The sequence below is a fragment of the Sporothrix schenckii genome (genome assembly GCF_000961545.1).
Source record: "Sporothrix schenckii 1099-18 chromosome Unknown Cont47, whole genome shotgun sequence".
Classification (NCBI taxonomy): Eukaryota; Fungi; Ascomycota; class Sordariomycetes; order Ophiostomatales; family Ophiostomataceae; genus Sporothrix; species Sporothrix schenckii.
In genome coordinates this window covers 2,568,985-2,581,609 of record NW_015971148.1, presented here as the reverse complement: position 1 = coordinate 2,581,609, position 12,625 = coordinate 2,568,985, and the positions used below count along the sequence as shown (strand labels likewise).

Here is a 12,625-nt window from a genome sequence, read left to right as displayed (position 1 = left end):
CGTCTACTCAGTACGTCTGCCCAGCTCCGACAAAGCAGTGTAAGATACGATTTACACCATGCAACATATTGCGTGTGTGTGATTACTTCGTCGAGCCACCACGAGAGGAAATAGAAGAAAAGCGCAGGCTGCCTGAATGTACCCTTGCCCCTTTCCACCTCCTCCTCTTAGCACTGCTGCGTGTCCCGTTTTGCGCAGCACCGTTGCATCGCGGTTTATGCGTAATTCCATAGCAAGGCCCCAGTCAACCCCAAAATAAGGGCGTCAGACGTCCAAGACTCTGGGCAAATCAGCATCACGTCGCCCCCTTGACGAACTGTTAGCGTGTCCTCGTGGGCGCCCCGGCTGGGGCAGGGCAAGACCGTCCCGCACAGTAGGCGCTAGCCGCAACGCACTAAGGGACGCCAAAGGGTAGGGGCGGATGGCGCAGTGGCTGGTCTTCGCCGCATTAGCCGTTGTTTGATGGATTTCAGGGTGAACGTCGTTGTCGGTGTATTTTCCCAACCTTTCTTTCTTCCTGCCGTCCTTACTCTAAGCGGAGCAGAGCCGCCAAAGGTGTACTTTTCTCTACAGAAGTATCTTTTTTTTTTTTCGGTACGAAAACGTATCTGAATAATTTTCGGGCCTGTTCTCCATCGTGCTTGCCTTGTTGTTTATGCTTTAAACCTCTCTTTCCCCACGCATTGTCTTCTCCTTCCTTGTTTAGATTACTGCTGTACTCGACTTGAGTACCAGAACCGCATAATTCCTACCCTTTCTCAATTTTCCTGGTACATGGGCTGGGTCGGTCCTTCCTCTTGCGGCTCGATATTGCTCGTCTGCCTTCCTGCCTTCCTGCCTTTCTCACCAGCCTATTGTTTCCGAGGCCACCCTCTGCTCTGAAGACTCCGTGCAGAGCTCCTGAAGAATACGTCGTTCTTCCAGCGCCATTGCCTTGCCAGGCATTCCTTGCCCTCCTTGCAGTTCTCGAAGAGCCGTCAGCTCCATAAAACGAGTCGGGGCGCACCTTTTTGGGTGGAAAGAGTGGATACGACATCCTTGCAGCTGTTCGTTCCTGCCTAGACTGCATCAAACAACAAACACGAAGAAGGAAATAAGGAACCGCCGCGACCCCGGTCCCGCGCACCTTCCTTGGACAGTCAGCTCAGAAAACTGCCTTCATTTGCGCCTTCCCCCTATTGTTTTCCATATTGACAATACCGGGTGCTCCTGCTGCCCTGGTCCCCCTCTCATTGGTTCTGGATCTTCCCAGAGCCCCAAATCGCGATTTTGTTCTCAACCTCGCATCTCACTCTTACATTGCACACTCTCACACATTCCTTCCATCGCCCTCATCATCGACCTCCTTTGCGCGACCGCGCAAGCTCAACAAACGCCACAATGCGGACCGGCTCTATCTTGGAGTCGCTGGCGCTCTTCGTTGCCACCACATCAGCCGCCAATGTCGTCGAAATCGGCATCAACAGAATACGGCCCGGCCAGGAGGGCCTCGCCAACACCCTGAGAAGCCGCGCCTCCTCGCCCAGCACCTTCATCGAGACGCTCGTCAACAACGTCACTGGCGGCGGCTACTACGCCAGCGTCAACGTCGGCACGCCGCCCCAACCGCAGGTCCTGGTGATCGACACGGGCAGCAGCGACGTCTGGGTCATCGCGTCTGATGCCGACCTCTGCACCAGCTCTACTCTGCAGCACAAGTACCGCGACACCTGCTCCCACACGTACGACTCGTCCAAGAGCTCGACGTACAAGCTCGTCAACAGCGAAGGCTTCGACATTACCTACCTCGACGGCACGGGCTCGAGCGGCGACTACATTGCAGACACGTTTGAGATTGGCGGCGCCAGCATCAAGGCCCTGCAGATGGGCCTCGCCTCGCAGACCATCCGCGGCACAGGCATCATGGGCATCAGCTACTCGGCTAGTGAGTCGACGCTGGACACCTACCCGAACCTGATTGACCAGTTCCAGGAGCAGGGCCTCATCGCGACCAAGGCATACAGTCTGTACCTCAATGACTTCCGCTCCGACTCGGGCTCCATTCTGTTTGGCGGCGTCGACAAGGACAAGTTTATCGGCAACCTGACCACCATGCCCATCCTCCAGACCAAGTCCTCCAACGGCACGGCCGGCCACAGCGTCCTGGCCGTTGCGCTCAACTCCATGACTGCCGACCCCGGCACCGGCAAGAACAAGAACCCCGTCAGTTTTCCCTCGGGCCAGCCGCTGCCTGCCATCCTGGACTCCGGCACCACGCTCTCCTACCTGCCCAGCTCCGTGGCCAGCTCGCTCTTTAATGCTATTGGCGCCTACACCGACGATGTTGTGACGGGCTACACGTTCATTGACTGCGACGGCCCGGACAGCTTGTCCTTGACGTTTCAGCTCGGCCAGGCCGCCACGATTGAGCTGCCCAAGGCGCAGATCGTGCTTGACGTGTTCCAGGGCATGCAGAGCCAGATCCCCTCCAACGTGCCATTCTCCAACGCGTGCCTGTTTGGCTTCCAGGACATTGGTACCGCCTCGTCCTCGTCGCTGTCGGTCATTGCCGCCAACAACATTGCCGCCACCTCGGGCAGCTCCTACGCGCTTCTCGGCGACACCTTCCTGCGGTCCTCCTACGTCGTCTACGACCTGACCAACAATGAGGTCGGCCTCGCCCAGGCCAACCTCAACAGCACCTCCTCCAATGTTGTCGAGCTGCAGGCGTCCGACGTAGGCATTCCGACACTGACGGGCGTCACGGCCCAGCAGACCACCTCGACCTCAAGCTCGGGTGGTAGTGGCGGCGGTGGCTCCGGCGGCGGCTCCGGCACCACCAGTGGGAGCGACGGCGGTGGCACTGTCACTGTCACCGCAAGCCCCGGCTCGAACGTCGCAGCCGGCCGGGTTTCGGGCCCCAGCTACGGTGTCTTGGCGGCGGCCGGTGCGGCCTGCTTGGCCTCGTTCCTGGGCGGTGCCATGGTCATGGCATAAACGTCTCTTTTGTCCCTTTCTCTCTCTCTCTCTCTCTCTCTGTCAACATCATTCCTTTGATTATATGTTTTCCATTGTGTATATTGCCTTTTTTATTTATTATCATGCATAATTTCGTGGTCAGCTGGGTGTACCAATTGAGCAACGGAACGGACTTTTTGGGTTACATACATATCCACATATGCACCATGCACATACTTAGTATTATAATTTACAAAATATAGAACTAAAAAATAGTGGCAACGCCAAAGGAAATCCATATGCAACGATAGCCATGGACCTGTATAGCATGCTGGGCGTTAATCCTCCTCCTTGAAAATGGCGTCTTCGTCGTCTTGTGCAGCGGCAGTAGCTGCAGCAGCCGCCGCTGCGTCTGCCTCTTCTCGCTCCAAGGCCATCAATCGTTGCCGCGCCGTGTCTCGCGTCTGCTGCACAAAGTCTGCATATGTGCTCTCCGTCCGCCGCGCTGCCACGTCCGCCGCGTCGCCTAGTTTGCCGCCCTGTGCACCCAGGCCCACACCCGACCGGTAGGCAGCCAGTGCGACCGCTTCGGTGAGACCGCCGCCCTGTGCGCCCAGTCCTTGGCCGGCCGTCCAGCCCATCTTTCCAAGCAGAGCAGCACCTTTGGAAGGGGTAGCAGTCGACGTGGCAGCAGATCCTGCCTCGTGCTTGCCGGGCCGCTTGCCGCCGGCCGACCTGCCCTTGGTACTGTCGCCATGTACGAGGCGCCGTTCGCGGGCCCGGTCTCGGTATTGTGCGGTCGTAGTTCCTGCCGTCGACGGTGCGGCCGGTCGCATGTGAAGGAGGGGCCGTATGTGGAGTCTAGGAGCCGTCGTGGTTGGGGGCACATTGCCCTCGTCTTTTTCTGGCCCAACGTCTCCCTCCTTTGGTGGGTCCTTCCGTTGTAGGTCGGCATCCTCTACAGCTTTGTTGACAGCCGCCACGGCTGCCGCCACAGACGCTGGATCGCGGGTGCGCGCCCGGTGCAGAGCACTCTCACGTTCGTGCAGACGAAGCATTGCGCGGCTTCGAAAGCGCCGCCCACACAGGAGGCACGCATGGTACAGAGTGGCACCACTGTCGTCCCCGGAATTCGGGACTCGTATAGGCGCGGCATACGAGGTATACGTTGGCGCAAGGTCACCGCGACGACGGGGCAGTCGTTTGATATGGACCGGCGGTCGATCGATTTTGGGGCCAGAACCAGACTGGCGGTCCTGGCGGTCTCGGTCGGCCAATGTGTCGTCTCCATTCGATTCTACCGCGTCGGTCGCCGCAGCTTCGTTTTTGGCAATCTTGGCGTATCGATGTAAGGCAGTCTTGCGTGCAGTGCCATCGCGCAGCTGCCGCCGGTGCCGCGACGACAGTGCCTCATGATCGCGCAGCTGCTGGCGCGAATCGAAGCGCACGAGACAAAGCAGACAAGTCGGCGGCAACGAGGACGTCGCCGTCGCCACGGCAGCGGCTTTTTCGCCCATTGAGTTGCGCCCCAGGCCGGCCCCGATGCCAAAGGACACATACCGGTCGCGGCGGTGGGGCGCACGGAGCTGCTTGGAAAACGGAAGCGTGCTGGTCTTTGCAAGTTTTGCCGTCTTGGTCCTGTTCTTGCTTCCCTCTGACGACGTGCCGAGCCTCGCCTTCTTGCGTGGTCGGCCGCTTGCGTCGGTGGCTCCGCCGCCGTCCTCGCCGCTCTCCCCATCTCCCGTCGCGACGTCTGCGCCGCCTCCCAGCTCCGCCGTCATCTTGGCCCATTTTTGCACCTGGCTCTGCATTCGCGGTGCCATAGCGGCCGCTGCTGCTGCCATTCGCTTTTCTTTCTTGGCCGCCGCGACGGCTGCTGAGACTTCGTGTTTGCCGGCGGCGGAGCCACCGCTGTCGCGGGCAGCTGCCGACGTCGGATTGGGCGCCATATTTATGAGCCGTGTCGCTATGATGTCTGTCTAAACATTGGCGTGGATGAAGAGGAAGATGGTGTTGAGGTATTGTATGAAGCAGACGCCGTTGACGAAAACACGTGAACCAGTTGTCGGATCTGGTTGAATACAGAAGGCGCGGACGGCCAAGCACTGTTGCCCCATAGGCTAAATTTAGCAAGCCACGGCAAACAGCAGGTGCGTTTGGCTGTGGCTAGCGCACTGTTCAGCACTGTCCGATAAGGAAAGGGTGACTCTGGAGCCAAAGGCCAGTCAAGACAATGGGATGGAAAACTTTCAATTTCGTCAAACCCCAAAACAATACATTGCGATACGACGACACAACGACAGCCCGACTTTGCAAGCGACGTGATCTCATCGAAAGACGCACCGGGATCGTGTTTCTGGCCGACTGCGGGCGGGATCGACGCCAACGATGCCTCCGCCAGGGGCCAATCTGACGGGCAACACCCTGAGCCCATTAAATACCAACACGACAGCCACTCACAACAACAGCTCTGGTCGTCGTCCATCGCTGCTCTCGCCCGTCGAGTACGATGCCGACGCCGTCTCGATCCGCAGCGACCAAGACAGCGACAGCGATGACGACCAGCTGCAGCAGCGGGCACGCAACAGCCGCGAGCTGCGGGCGCACGATCGGATGGTGTTTCTCGAGGAGGACGAGGCCGACCAGCTGGTGCTGAATGCACGGCGGGAGCAGGACCGCGGACGGCGGCGGGGGTCGAACTTGGCTTTGGCCAACCCGCTCAAGTTTCTGGGCATCCGGCGGTACAGCGACGGCAGCCGATCGCGAAGTCCGGATCCGACGCCGCGGTCGACGATAACCAATGCGACAACACTGCGGGCATCGACATCCACCGAACGGTTTAGCCGGGGCGGAAAGAAGGGCGGAGTGTCAAAGTCTGAAAAGCGACGGCAACGGCGGCAGCGGCGGAAAGACAAGAAGAAACGGCTGCTCTCACAAGCGCGCGATGGCGAGGACGCGGAGCTCATGTTTGAGATGGAAGAGGGCGGCATGAAGGAAGGCAGTTCGACGGGCGACAGCAGCGACCGCAGCGATCGCGGCGACCGCGACGACAGCGACGACGCGGACCGCCGCGGGCTGGCTGGGTTGGCCGAGCTCAAGGGCCGGCGCAAGCGGCGCAGCTGGGGCCGCTGGCTGTTGCTGCACACGATGATTGCGTTAGCGTTTTCCCTGCTGGTGCTGGGCGCGTGGAAGATGACGCTGGTCAAGAAGGCCGAGCATGCACAGCAGCAGGAGGCCCTCAAAGGCGACAAGCCCGCCAAGGCCCGAACGCTGGTCACCAACGGCACGGCGCTATTCGCGCCGACGACGCTCCTCATCAGCCTCGACGGCTTTCGGGCGGACTTTCTGAACCGCGGACTGACGCCACGGCTCAGCTCGTTTGTGCGCGAGGGCGTGTCGCCGCTGTACATGCTGCCGTCGTTTCCGAGCGTGACGTTTCCCAACCACTACACGCTGGCGACGGGGCTGCACCCGGAGTGCCATGGCGTGGTGGGCAACACGTTCTGGGATCCCGAATTCAAGGCCGACTTCCACTACACGGACCCGGCACGCAGCTTGGATCCCAGGTGGTGGGGTGGCGAGCCGTTCTGGGTGACGGCGGAGCGGCAGCGCGCGCGCACGGCGGTGCACATGTGGCCCGGCAGCGAGGCGCACATTCTGGGACTGGAGCCGTCGTACGTGGACAAGTACAATGGCGACGAAAAGCTCTCGAAAAAGGTGGTCCGCATTCTTGAGTTTCTGGACAAGCCGGGACTGGAGACGGCGGCCGCCGACGACGTGGACGGAATGAGGGTACCAAACCTGCGGCCGCAGCTCATTGCGGCATACGTGCCCAATGTGGACGCAGACGGGCACCGGTACGGGCCCAACAGCACGGAGATCCGCGGGACGATTGCGGCGGTGGACTCGATGCTCAACGACATTTTTGCCGGCCTGGAGGCACGCAACCTGACGCACATTGTCAACGTGATTGTCGTGTCGGACCACGGCATGGCGACAACGGACGCGTCGCGGCTGATGCAGCTCGAGGACCTCGTGGACATGGACCGGGTCCAGCACGTGGACGGGTGGCCGCTGGTCGGGCTGCGGCCCAAGGATGACAGCCCCGAGGAGCTGGAGGCGCTGTACCAGTCGGTGCTGAACCGCACAGCGGACAACCCGAACCTGGAGGTGTACCTGCGGGACGTCAACATGCCGGCGCGGTACCACTTCTCGCACAACCCGCGGATCGCGCCGCTTTGGCTGGTGCCCAAGGCGGGGTGGAATATTGTGCAAAAGGCCGAATTCAACGTGGCTGAGGGCCTGGCCAACAACCTGGTGTACCATCCGCGGGGGCTGCACGGCTACGACCACGAGCACCCACTGATGCGGGCGATTTTTGTGGCGCGCGGGCCGGCGTTCCCGCATGCACCGAACAGCAAGCTGGAGCCGTTTCAAAACATTGAGGTGTACAACATGCTCTGTGACTCGATCGGGATCGAGCCGGCGGTCAACAACGGCACGCTGCATCTGCCGCTGAAGCCAGTGGGACTGCACGACGCGCCGCCTGCGGAGCCGGACGATCCTGTGCCGGCGTACACCAAGGAGACGAGTGCGTCGGATGTGGCGACGACGCCAAAGACGGCGCCGGTGCCCATTCCGACGCAGTCCACGAAAGCAGCGACTGTGGGCGTCGATCCCGTCGACAAGACGACTACGAAAAAACCCACGCCATCAACTGGGTTGCCCTCCGCGTCGGGCACCGTGAGTCTGCCTTCCAGTTCGCCTGCTCCTGTTGACGGTGACGGCGACGGCGACGGCGACAACAACAGCGACAAAAACCCGCTCAACAAGGTGGCCGAGGCGGCGGCGGACCTGTGGGGTTGGATCACAGACAAGATTGGCGAGGTCTGGAGCAAGATCAAGGGCCACGGTGGTGATGCTGATGACAAAGACGGCCGCAAGAACGCGGCAGGCGTCAGAAAAGAGTAGGCCACCTGAAGGAAATGTCGACGTCGTTGCTGTTGAGGTTGGCCTCATTGCGATGTTATTCTTTGCTGTCTTGCTGCCCATTGGCCTTGATTCCCCAAGATTGCCTCTACGAATTGGCTTATTCTTTGCTTTTTTCCAATATTTTGTTGCATTTATTTTTGGGCGATTTGGTTTGCTTACTTCAGCGATGGCAGCGGGCGTGTTGGTTTGATGCGAATTGTTTTTTTTTTTCTTCTTGTTTTTTCTTCTGATAATGTTACCATTATTTTCGAGTATTTTCTTACTGCAGCAACAAATTTGTACATTTCCGACTCTCGGGTCACGGGTCACTTTCCCACGGCAATGCAAACGTCTGCCTATTTCATTTCTGTTTGCTCTTTGCAATACCCATATACTGGCGAAACGCCTTGGTCTAGGGTCGCCCCTTTGGGCCCTTTTCGACCATTCGGCCAGCGTCACGACTACAACAACACTACAAACAACGATCTAGGCCAGTCTCAAGGCGGCCCAAATGTGGTCTCATTGACTAAGCCGCTGCCGCAATACTAACAAAGCCTTGCAGTATGCCTCAAAAGGCCTTTTTTTTTGTTCGCTCAATGCCTCCGCGGCTCCCTTCTTTTCCAGCGCCTTTCGTCCTCAAAATTCTCAATAAAGTCCCGTCTTCTGAGCCGTCATACGGCCAGAGCGATGGTGTTGTGAGACTGCGCCCTGCTTTTCGATGCTGTGCCGCCAGCTACAGCATTCGTTTTCTGAAACCAACAGACAGCGCCTGGGTTGGGGCCCGAGCCGCAAACAAGACAAAGAGCAAAGGAAAAGGAGAGAAAGAAAACGAAGAGGTGCGTTCCACTAATTATGGTCATGAAGAGAGACGAATGTAACCATATAAGACGCGATAAAGAAAACAACCAAAGAAAATAACCATGCGCCGCATGCAAGCCAGCAAGCCACACGGTCATTCCGACAGGGAGTCGCTTTTCAAGGAGGGGTCCAGCTTCAGCACATGACGTTATCGGCTGTCGTTTTTGTTTTGCTCTTTGTCCTCGCACCATTTTCCTTTGCCGGATAAGAGAAAGAGGGCGCCAGGCGCGCAAGGCGACCAACCATGTGCCATGTTGGGAACAGTGGACGGCCAACCGCGGGTGGCGCTGCTGGTGCGACCTGTGGCGATGCAGCAGGGGTCAAGATGGGAGCAGATCGCAGGACAGCACGTCACACTGCACAAAACTGACGGGGAACGACGTAATGTACCTCGCGGCTCAGAAAAGGCTCGTCGTGTCCTTTTGCCATTTGGCTAGACAGTCGACCACTGGCCTGCAATACCAGCCAACGGCTGCCATAGTCATTGGTCGTGTCGTTTGACCTGTCTTGCGGACTCCATTTTTATAGGAGGGTGGCCTGCGCCTGTCATTCGCCCCTGTCGCCTTTTTTGCGCAGCCTTGGCTCTGGATCTCTTTGACAGTTGAGCATCTATCGGGATCGTGCGATTTCGATCAAAGCGTCAAAGGCGTGGATCAAAGAGACGACAGGCGCGAGTAAAGCGAGGGGGCTAGGACGGGCAAGAACTGTCAAAGAGCGACAAAAAAGGCGACGGAAAGAAGTTGCAGACGAAGTATATAAATATCGTCCTGCCGCTCGTCGTTCTTTGTGGATTTCTTTATTTTGGAAACTTCATCCACGGATCACATTTACAACAAGACAAAAAAAGACACACAAACACACACACTTGACGTACTCTTCCTTTTGTTATTTCTTCAATTGACTTTCTTCTATTCACCTTCGTTATAACTGCTACGTCTGTTTTTACTCCGTTCTCTTTTGAGGACAAACACACGCCTCTTTCACTCGCCGCTGCGATCCATATATCAGACAATATACAACAAAAACAACAACCAAGAAACAAAAAAAAATCAACAGAAACAACTCAGAACAAACATCACAACACACAAATTAGCAAGCCTTCCTTCACCACGGCCACCATGTGCTACAGCGGCTGCTACTACTACCCCTGCATCCACACCCCGGGTGCCTACTCATACGGCCCCGGTTCAACGTGGTCGACGTCCGGTTACAGCTCCACTTCGTCCACGTCCACCGGCTATCCCACCATCGCCGACGAAGAGAGCCTCCGCTGGCTTCGCAACCGCCGCCGCAGCCGCCGCACGGACGACGAAGTCTACAATGTGAGCGTGCGGTACCGCAGCGGCAGCCGCAGTGGACGAAGCAGAAGCCGGTCTTTCTTGGACTCTCCCAGCATGTCGCCAGGCGTCTTGCTGCCGTCGACGTACTACGCCTTTGTACCGGCCAGCAGCCGGCGCCGTCTGCGGGTGTCCGTCTACGAATGAGGCGCGACGACGACGATTGAGACTTGATCTTTCTCGTCTGCTTTGCTTTTGTCGACACATCCGACTTCGACACGTTCTTTGATTCCCTTTGCTTTTGTTGTATTTTTTCGTTTATTCTTTGTTTTGAGACGTTGTTTTTGCTTGCCTGGTTTTTTTTTGTTTTTTTTTTTCACATGTTCCATTTTCAACATTTTCGTTGCGTTTTGGTGTGTGTTTTTTCCCCTTTAATATTCCCACTTTCGTTTCACACATCATTGGACTTTTTACATCAGTTTGTCATCTCCAACAACGCATTTCATTTCATTCTTTGTTCAACAGTCAAACCTATGTCTTCATGGACCTGTTTTATTTTTGACTTATTTTGTTTCGTTTGGTTTCACCCACTCCTGATCATCATCACCCCGTTTCCCTTTGTCTTGTTTACACTGGCAGACGATCTGCGCTTGCTCACACTTGTTTCTCTTTTCATTTCTTTTGTATCCATGGTTTGGCATCACTTCACAGATTGCACGAGAGAAGGATTGTTTGGGGTTTGCATCGACGGGACTCTCTTTTTTGGAGTCCATCGCCGTGTTTGCTTGCAATTGTATTGAAGTTTTGGCTGTCGGACTGTTTCTTTGCCCAGTAGTAGCCGAGTAGCTTAGCTAGATATAAGAATCAAACACCCTAAAAAAACGAAAAAATATACAGACAAAAAGTGAAACGCCAGTCCCTGCCAATAGGGAGCCTGCATGGGGATCATTGTTTGTCCTCCATGTGAAATCCAAAATAAACACCCTGAAACGTATTTCGTTTCCCTTTGCCCAAGTACCAATACACAATGAAAAGAATCTGGATATCAAACAGAAGCCGGGGGTATCATGACAAAAAAAATAAGTGCCCAGTGGGCAGAGGTGAGTGGGATGAGACGAGTCGAATCAAGAGAGTAGTGGAAGAGGATAGGAAATGTGAGAGAACGTCAATGTGTAGAAAAGAGAAGCCATAGATGCCATAGGAGATGTCATAGAGATGCGAGAGTCTCGCGAGGGCCGAGTGACTTAATCGTCAAAAGCGCTAAAGACAATGCCGCGGCGCTTCCAGTTGCCACGCTTAAAGTAGCGCTCCGACTCGGACTCGGCCGTATGCGTGCGCGGCGTCACGGGCGAGGCGGGCTCGCTCGTGGGCAGGGCAGGCATCGGCGGCGTGGACGGCCGGTCCAGGACGCCGCTGTCGCCCAGCAGCTGCAGGTCGCGCATGGTCTGCTGGAGGTTGGCCTCGGACTGGTGCGCACGGAGGCGGTGGTGGCGCGGCGGAGGCGCCGACAGGCCCTGGACCTCGAAGCCCTCGTCGTCAGCGGCGGACGAGGCCAGGTGGATGTCGGCAATGGTCTGGCGGACGGCGCGGCGACGAGACGCGGTAGAGGGGCGGGGCGCCGACGCATCAAAGCCAAAATCGAAGCCGTGAGGCCCTCTGGTGGTGGCCGCCAGCGCATCAGCATCCTCCTCGTAGTAGAATGAGCGGCCGGCGTCGTAGTACTGGGGCGAGGCGTTGACCACGGGCATGGGCATGGGCATGGGCATGCAGGGCACGGGGTGCAGCCGCAGAGAATCCCACTCCAGGCCGGCGTTGCGGGAGGATGTCGTCGACGAGGTGGTCGAGGCGTTGGAGGACCAGGAGCTGGAGGCGCGGGACGCGTGGCTGCAGGTGCTGGCCTGGCGGTAGTGGATGTGGTCGTCGTGGGGGTGGTCGACCTCGGCGATGGGGATGCCGCCGTGGCCGCTGGTGCGTGGCCGCTGGGTGGGCGGCATGGGCATGGGGATGGGCCTGGAGACGGTCATGGGGACGGTCATGGGCTCGACCGAGGCGGATGTAGAGAAGAGGCGAGGCGAGGAGATCTGGGTCGGCGAAGGTGGCATCTGCGGAAGGGTCTCGTCGTCGCTGGAATGGGAGTTGCTGTGGTTGTGCAGACGGCGCAGACTCCGTGCGCGATGCAGGAGTTTCTGGCTTGTGGCGAGCATTGTGCCGGCGAGGAAGAAACACCGTATATGTGGATGTGGTGGTGTGGAGGAGTATGATGTCCTCGAGGCAGTGTGTGGTGGTGGGTGATGTTGAAAGAGGATGTTGTTCTTGAGAAGAGAGAAGGACGAAGAGGAGGGACAAGGATGACAGGCAAGAGGGGGGATGCAGCTGCCTTTGTATAGAAATGCGTTGGATGAGACGGAAGGCGCGGAGGAGGAGGAGAGGTGAGAAGGGAAGGCTCCGCATTAAGAAGGCAGCCGCATTCCAGATGCAAGCTTGAATGCTGGTCGTGCTTGCCTGGGCAGGCCGTGTAAGTGATTTCCATGTCTTGGTCTGGCTGAAGTGCAGGTGTGCTAGCGCGTGAATGGGTGTGTGTA

General features: G+C 57.6%; 5 protein-coding genes across 5 annotated transcripts; 3 read left to right on the top strand and 2 right to left on the bottom strand.

The window, feature by feature from the left end:
* Window positions 1–1,380: 1,380 nt before the first annotated feature.
* Window positions 1,381–2,976, top strand: SPSK_03287 (uncharacterized protein; the record flags this gene model as incomplete). The annotated part of the gene is made up of 1 exon (XM_016730126.1): window positions 1,381–2,976. The coding sequence occupies one exon, from the start codon at window positions 1,381–1,383 to the stop codon at window positions 2,974–2,976; it is 1,596 nt and encodes a 531-aa protein (XP_016585388.1).
* Window positions 2,977–3,275: 299 nt separating this feature from the next.
* Window positions 3,276–4,886, bottom strand: SPSK_03282 (uncharacterized protein; the record flags this gene model as incomplete). The annotated part of the gene is made up of 1 exon (XM_016730121.1): window positions 3,276–4,886. One exon carries the CDS (start codon window positions 4,884–4,886, stop codon window positions 3,276–3,278), a length of 1,611 nt encoding a protein of 536 aa, XP_016585387.1.
* A 439-nt stretch (window positions 4,887–5,325) lies between these two features.
* SPSK_03060 (uncharacterized protein) lies at window positions 5,326–7,908 on the top strand (the record flags this gene model as incomplete). Its single annotated transcript, XM_016729903.1, has 1 exon — window positions 5,326–7,908. One exon carries the CDS (start codon window positions 5,326–5,328, stop codon window positions 7,906–7,908), a length of 2,583 nt encoding a protein of 860 aa, XP_016585386.1.
* A 1,976-nt stretch (window positions 7,909–9,884) lies between these two features.
* Window positions 9,885–10,250, top strand: SPSK_03739 (uncharacterized protein; the record flags this gene model as incomplete). Its single annotated transcript, XM_016730573.1, has 1 exon — window positions 9,885–10,250. One exon carries the CDS (start codon window positions 9,885–9,887, stop codon window positions 10,248–10,250), a length of 366 nt encoding a protein of 121 aa, XP_016585385.1.
* A 1,037-nt stretch (window positions 10,251–11,287) lies between these two features.
* SPSK_03524 (uncharacterized protein) lies at window positions 11,288–12,247 on the bottom strand (the record flags this gene model as incomplete). The annotated part of the gene is made up of 1 exon (XM_016730362.1): window positions 11,288–12,247. The coding sequence occupies one exon, from the start codon at window positions 12,245–12,247 to the stop codon at window positions 11,288–11,290; it is 960 nt and encodes a 319-aa protein (XP_016585384.1).
* Between the last annotated feature and the right edge of the window lie 378 nt (window positions 12,248–12,625).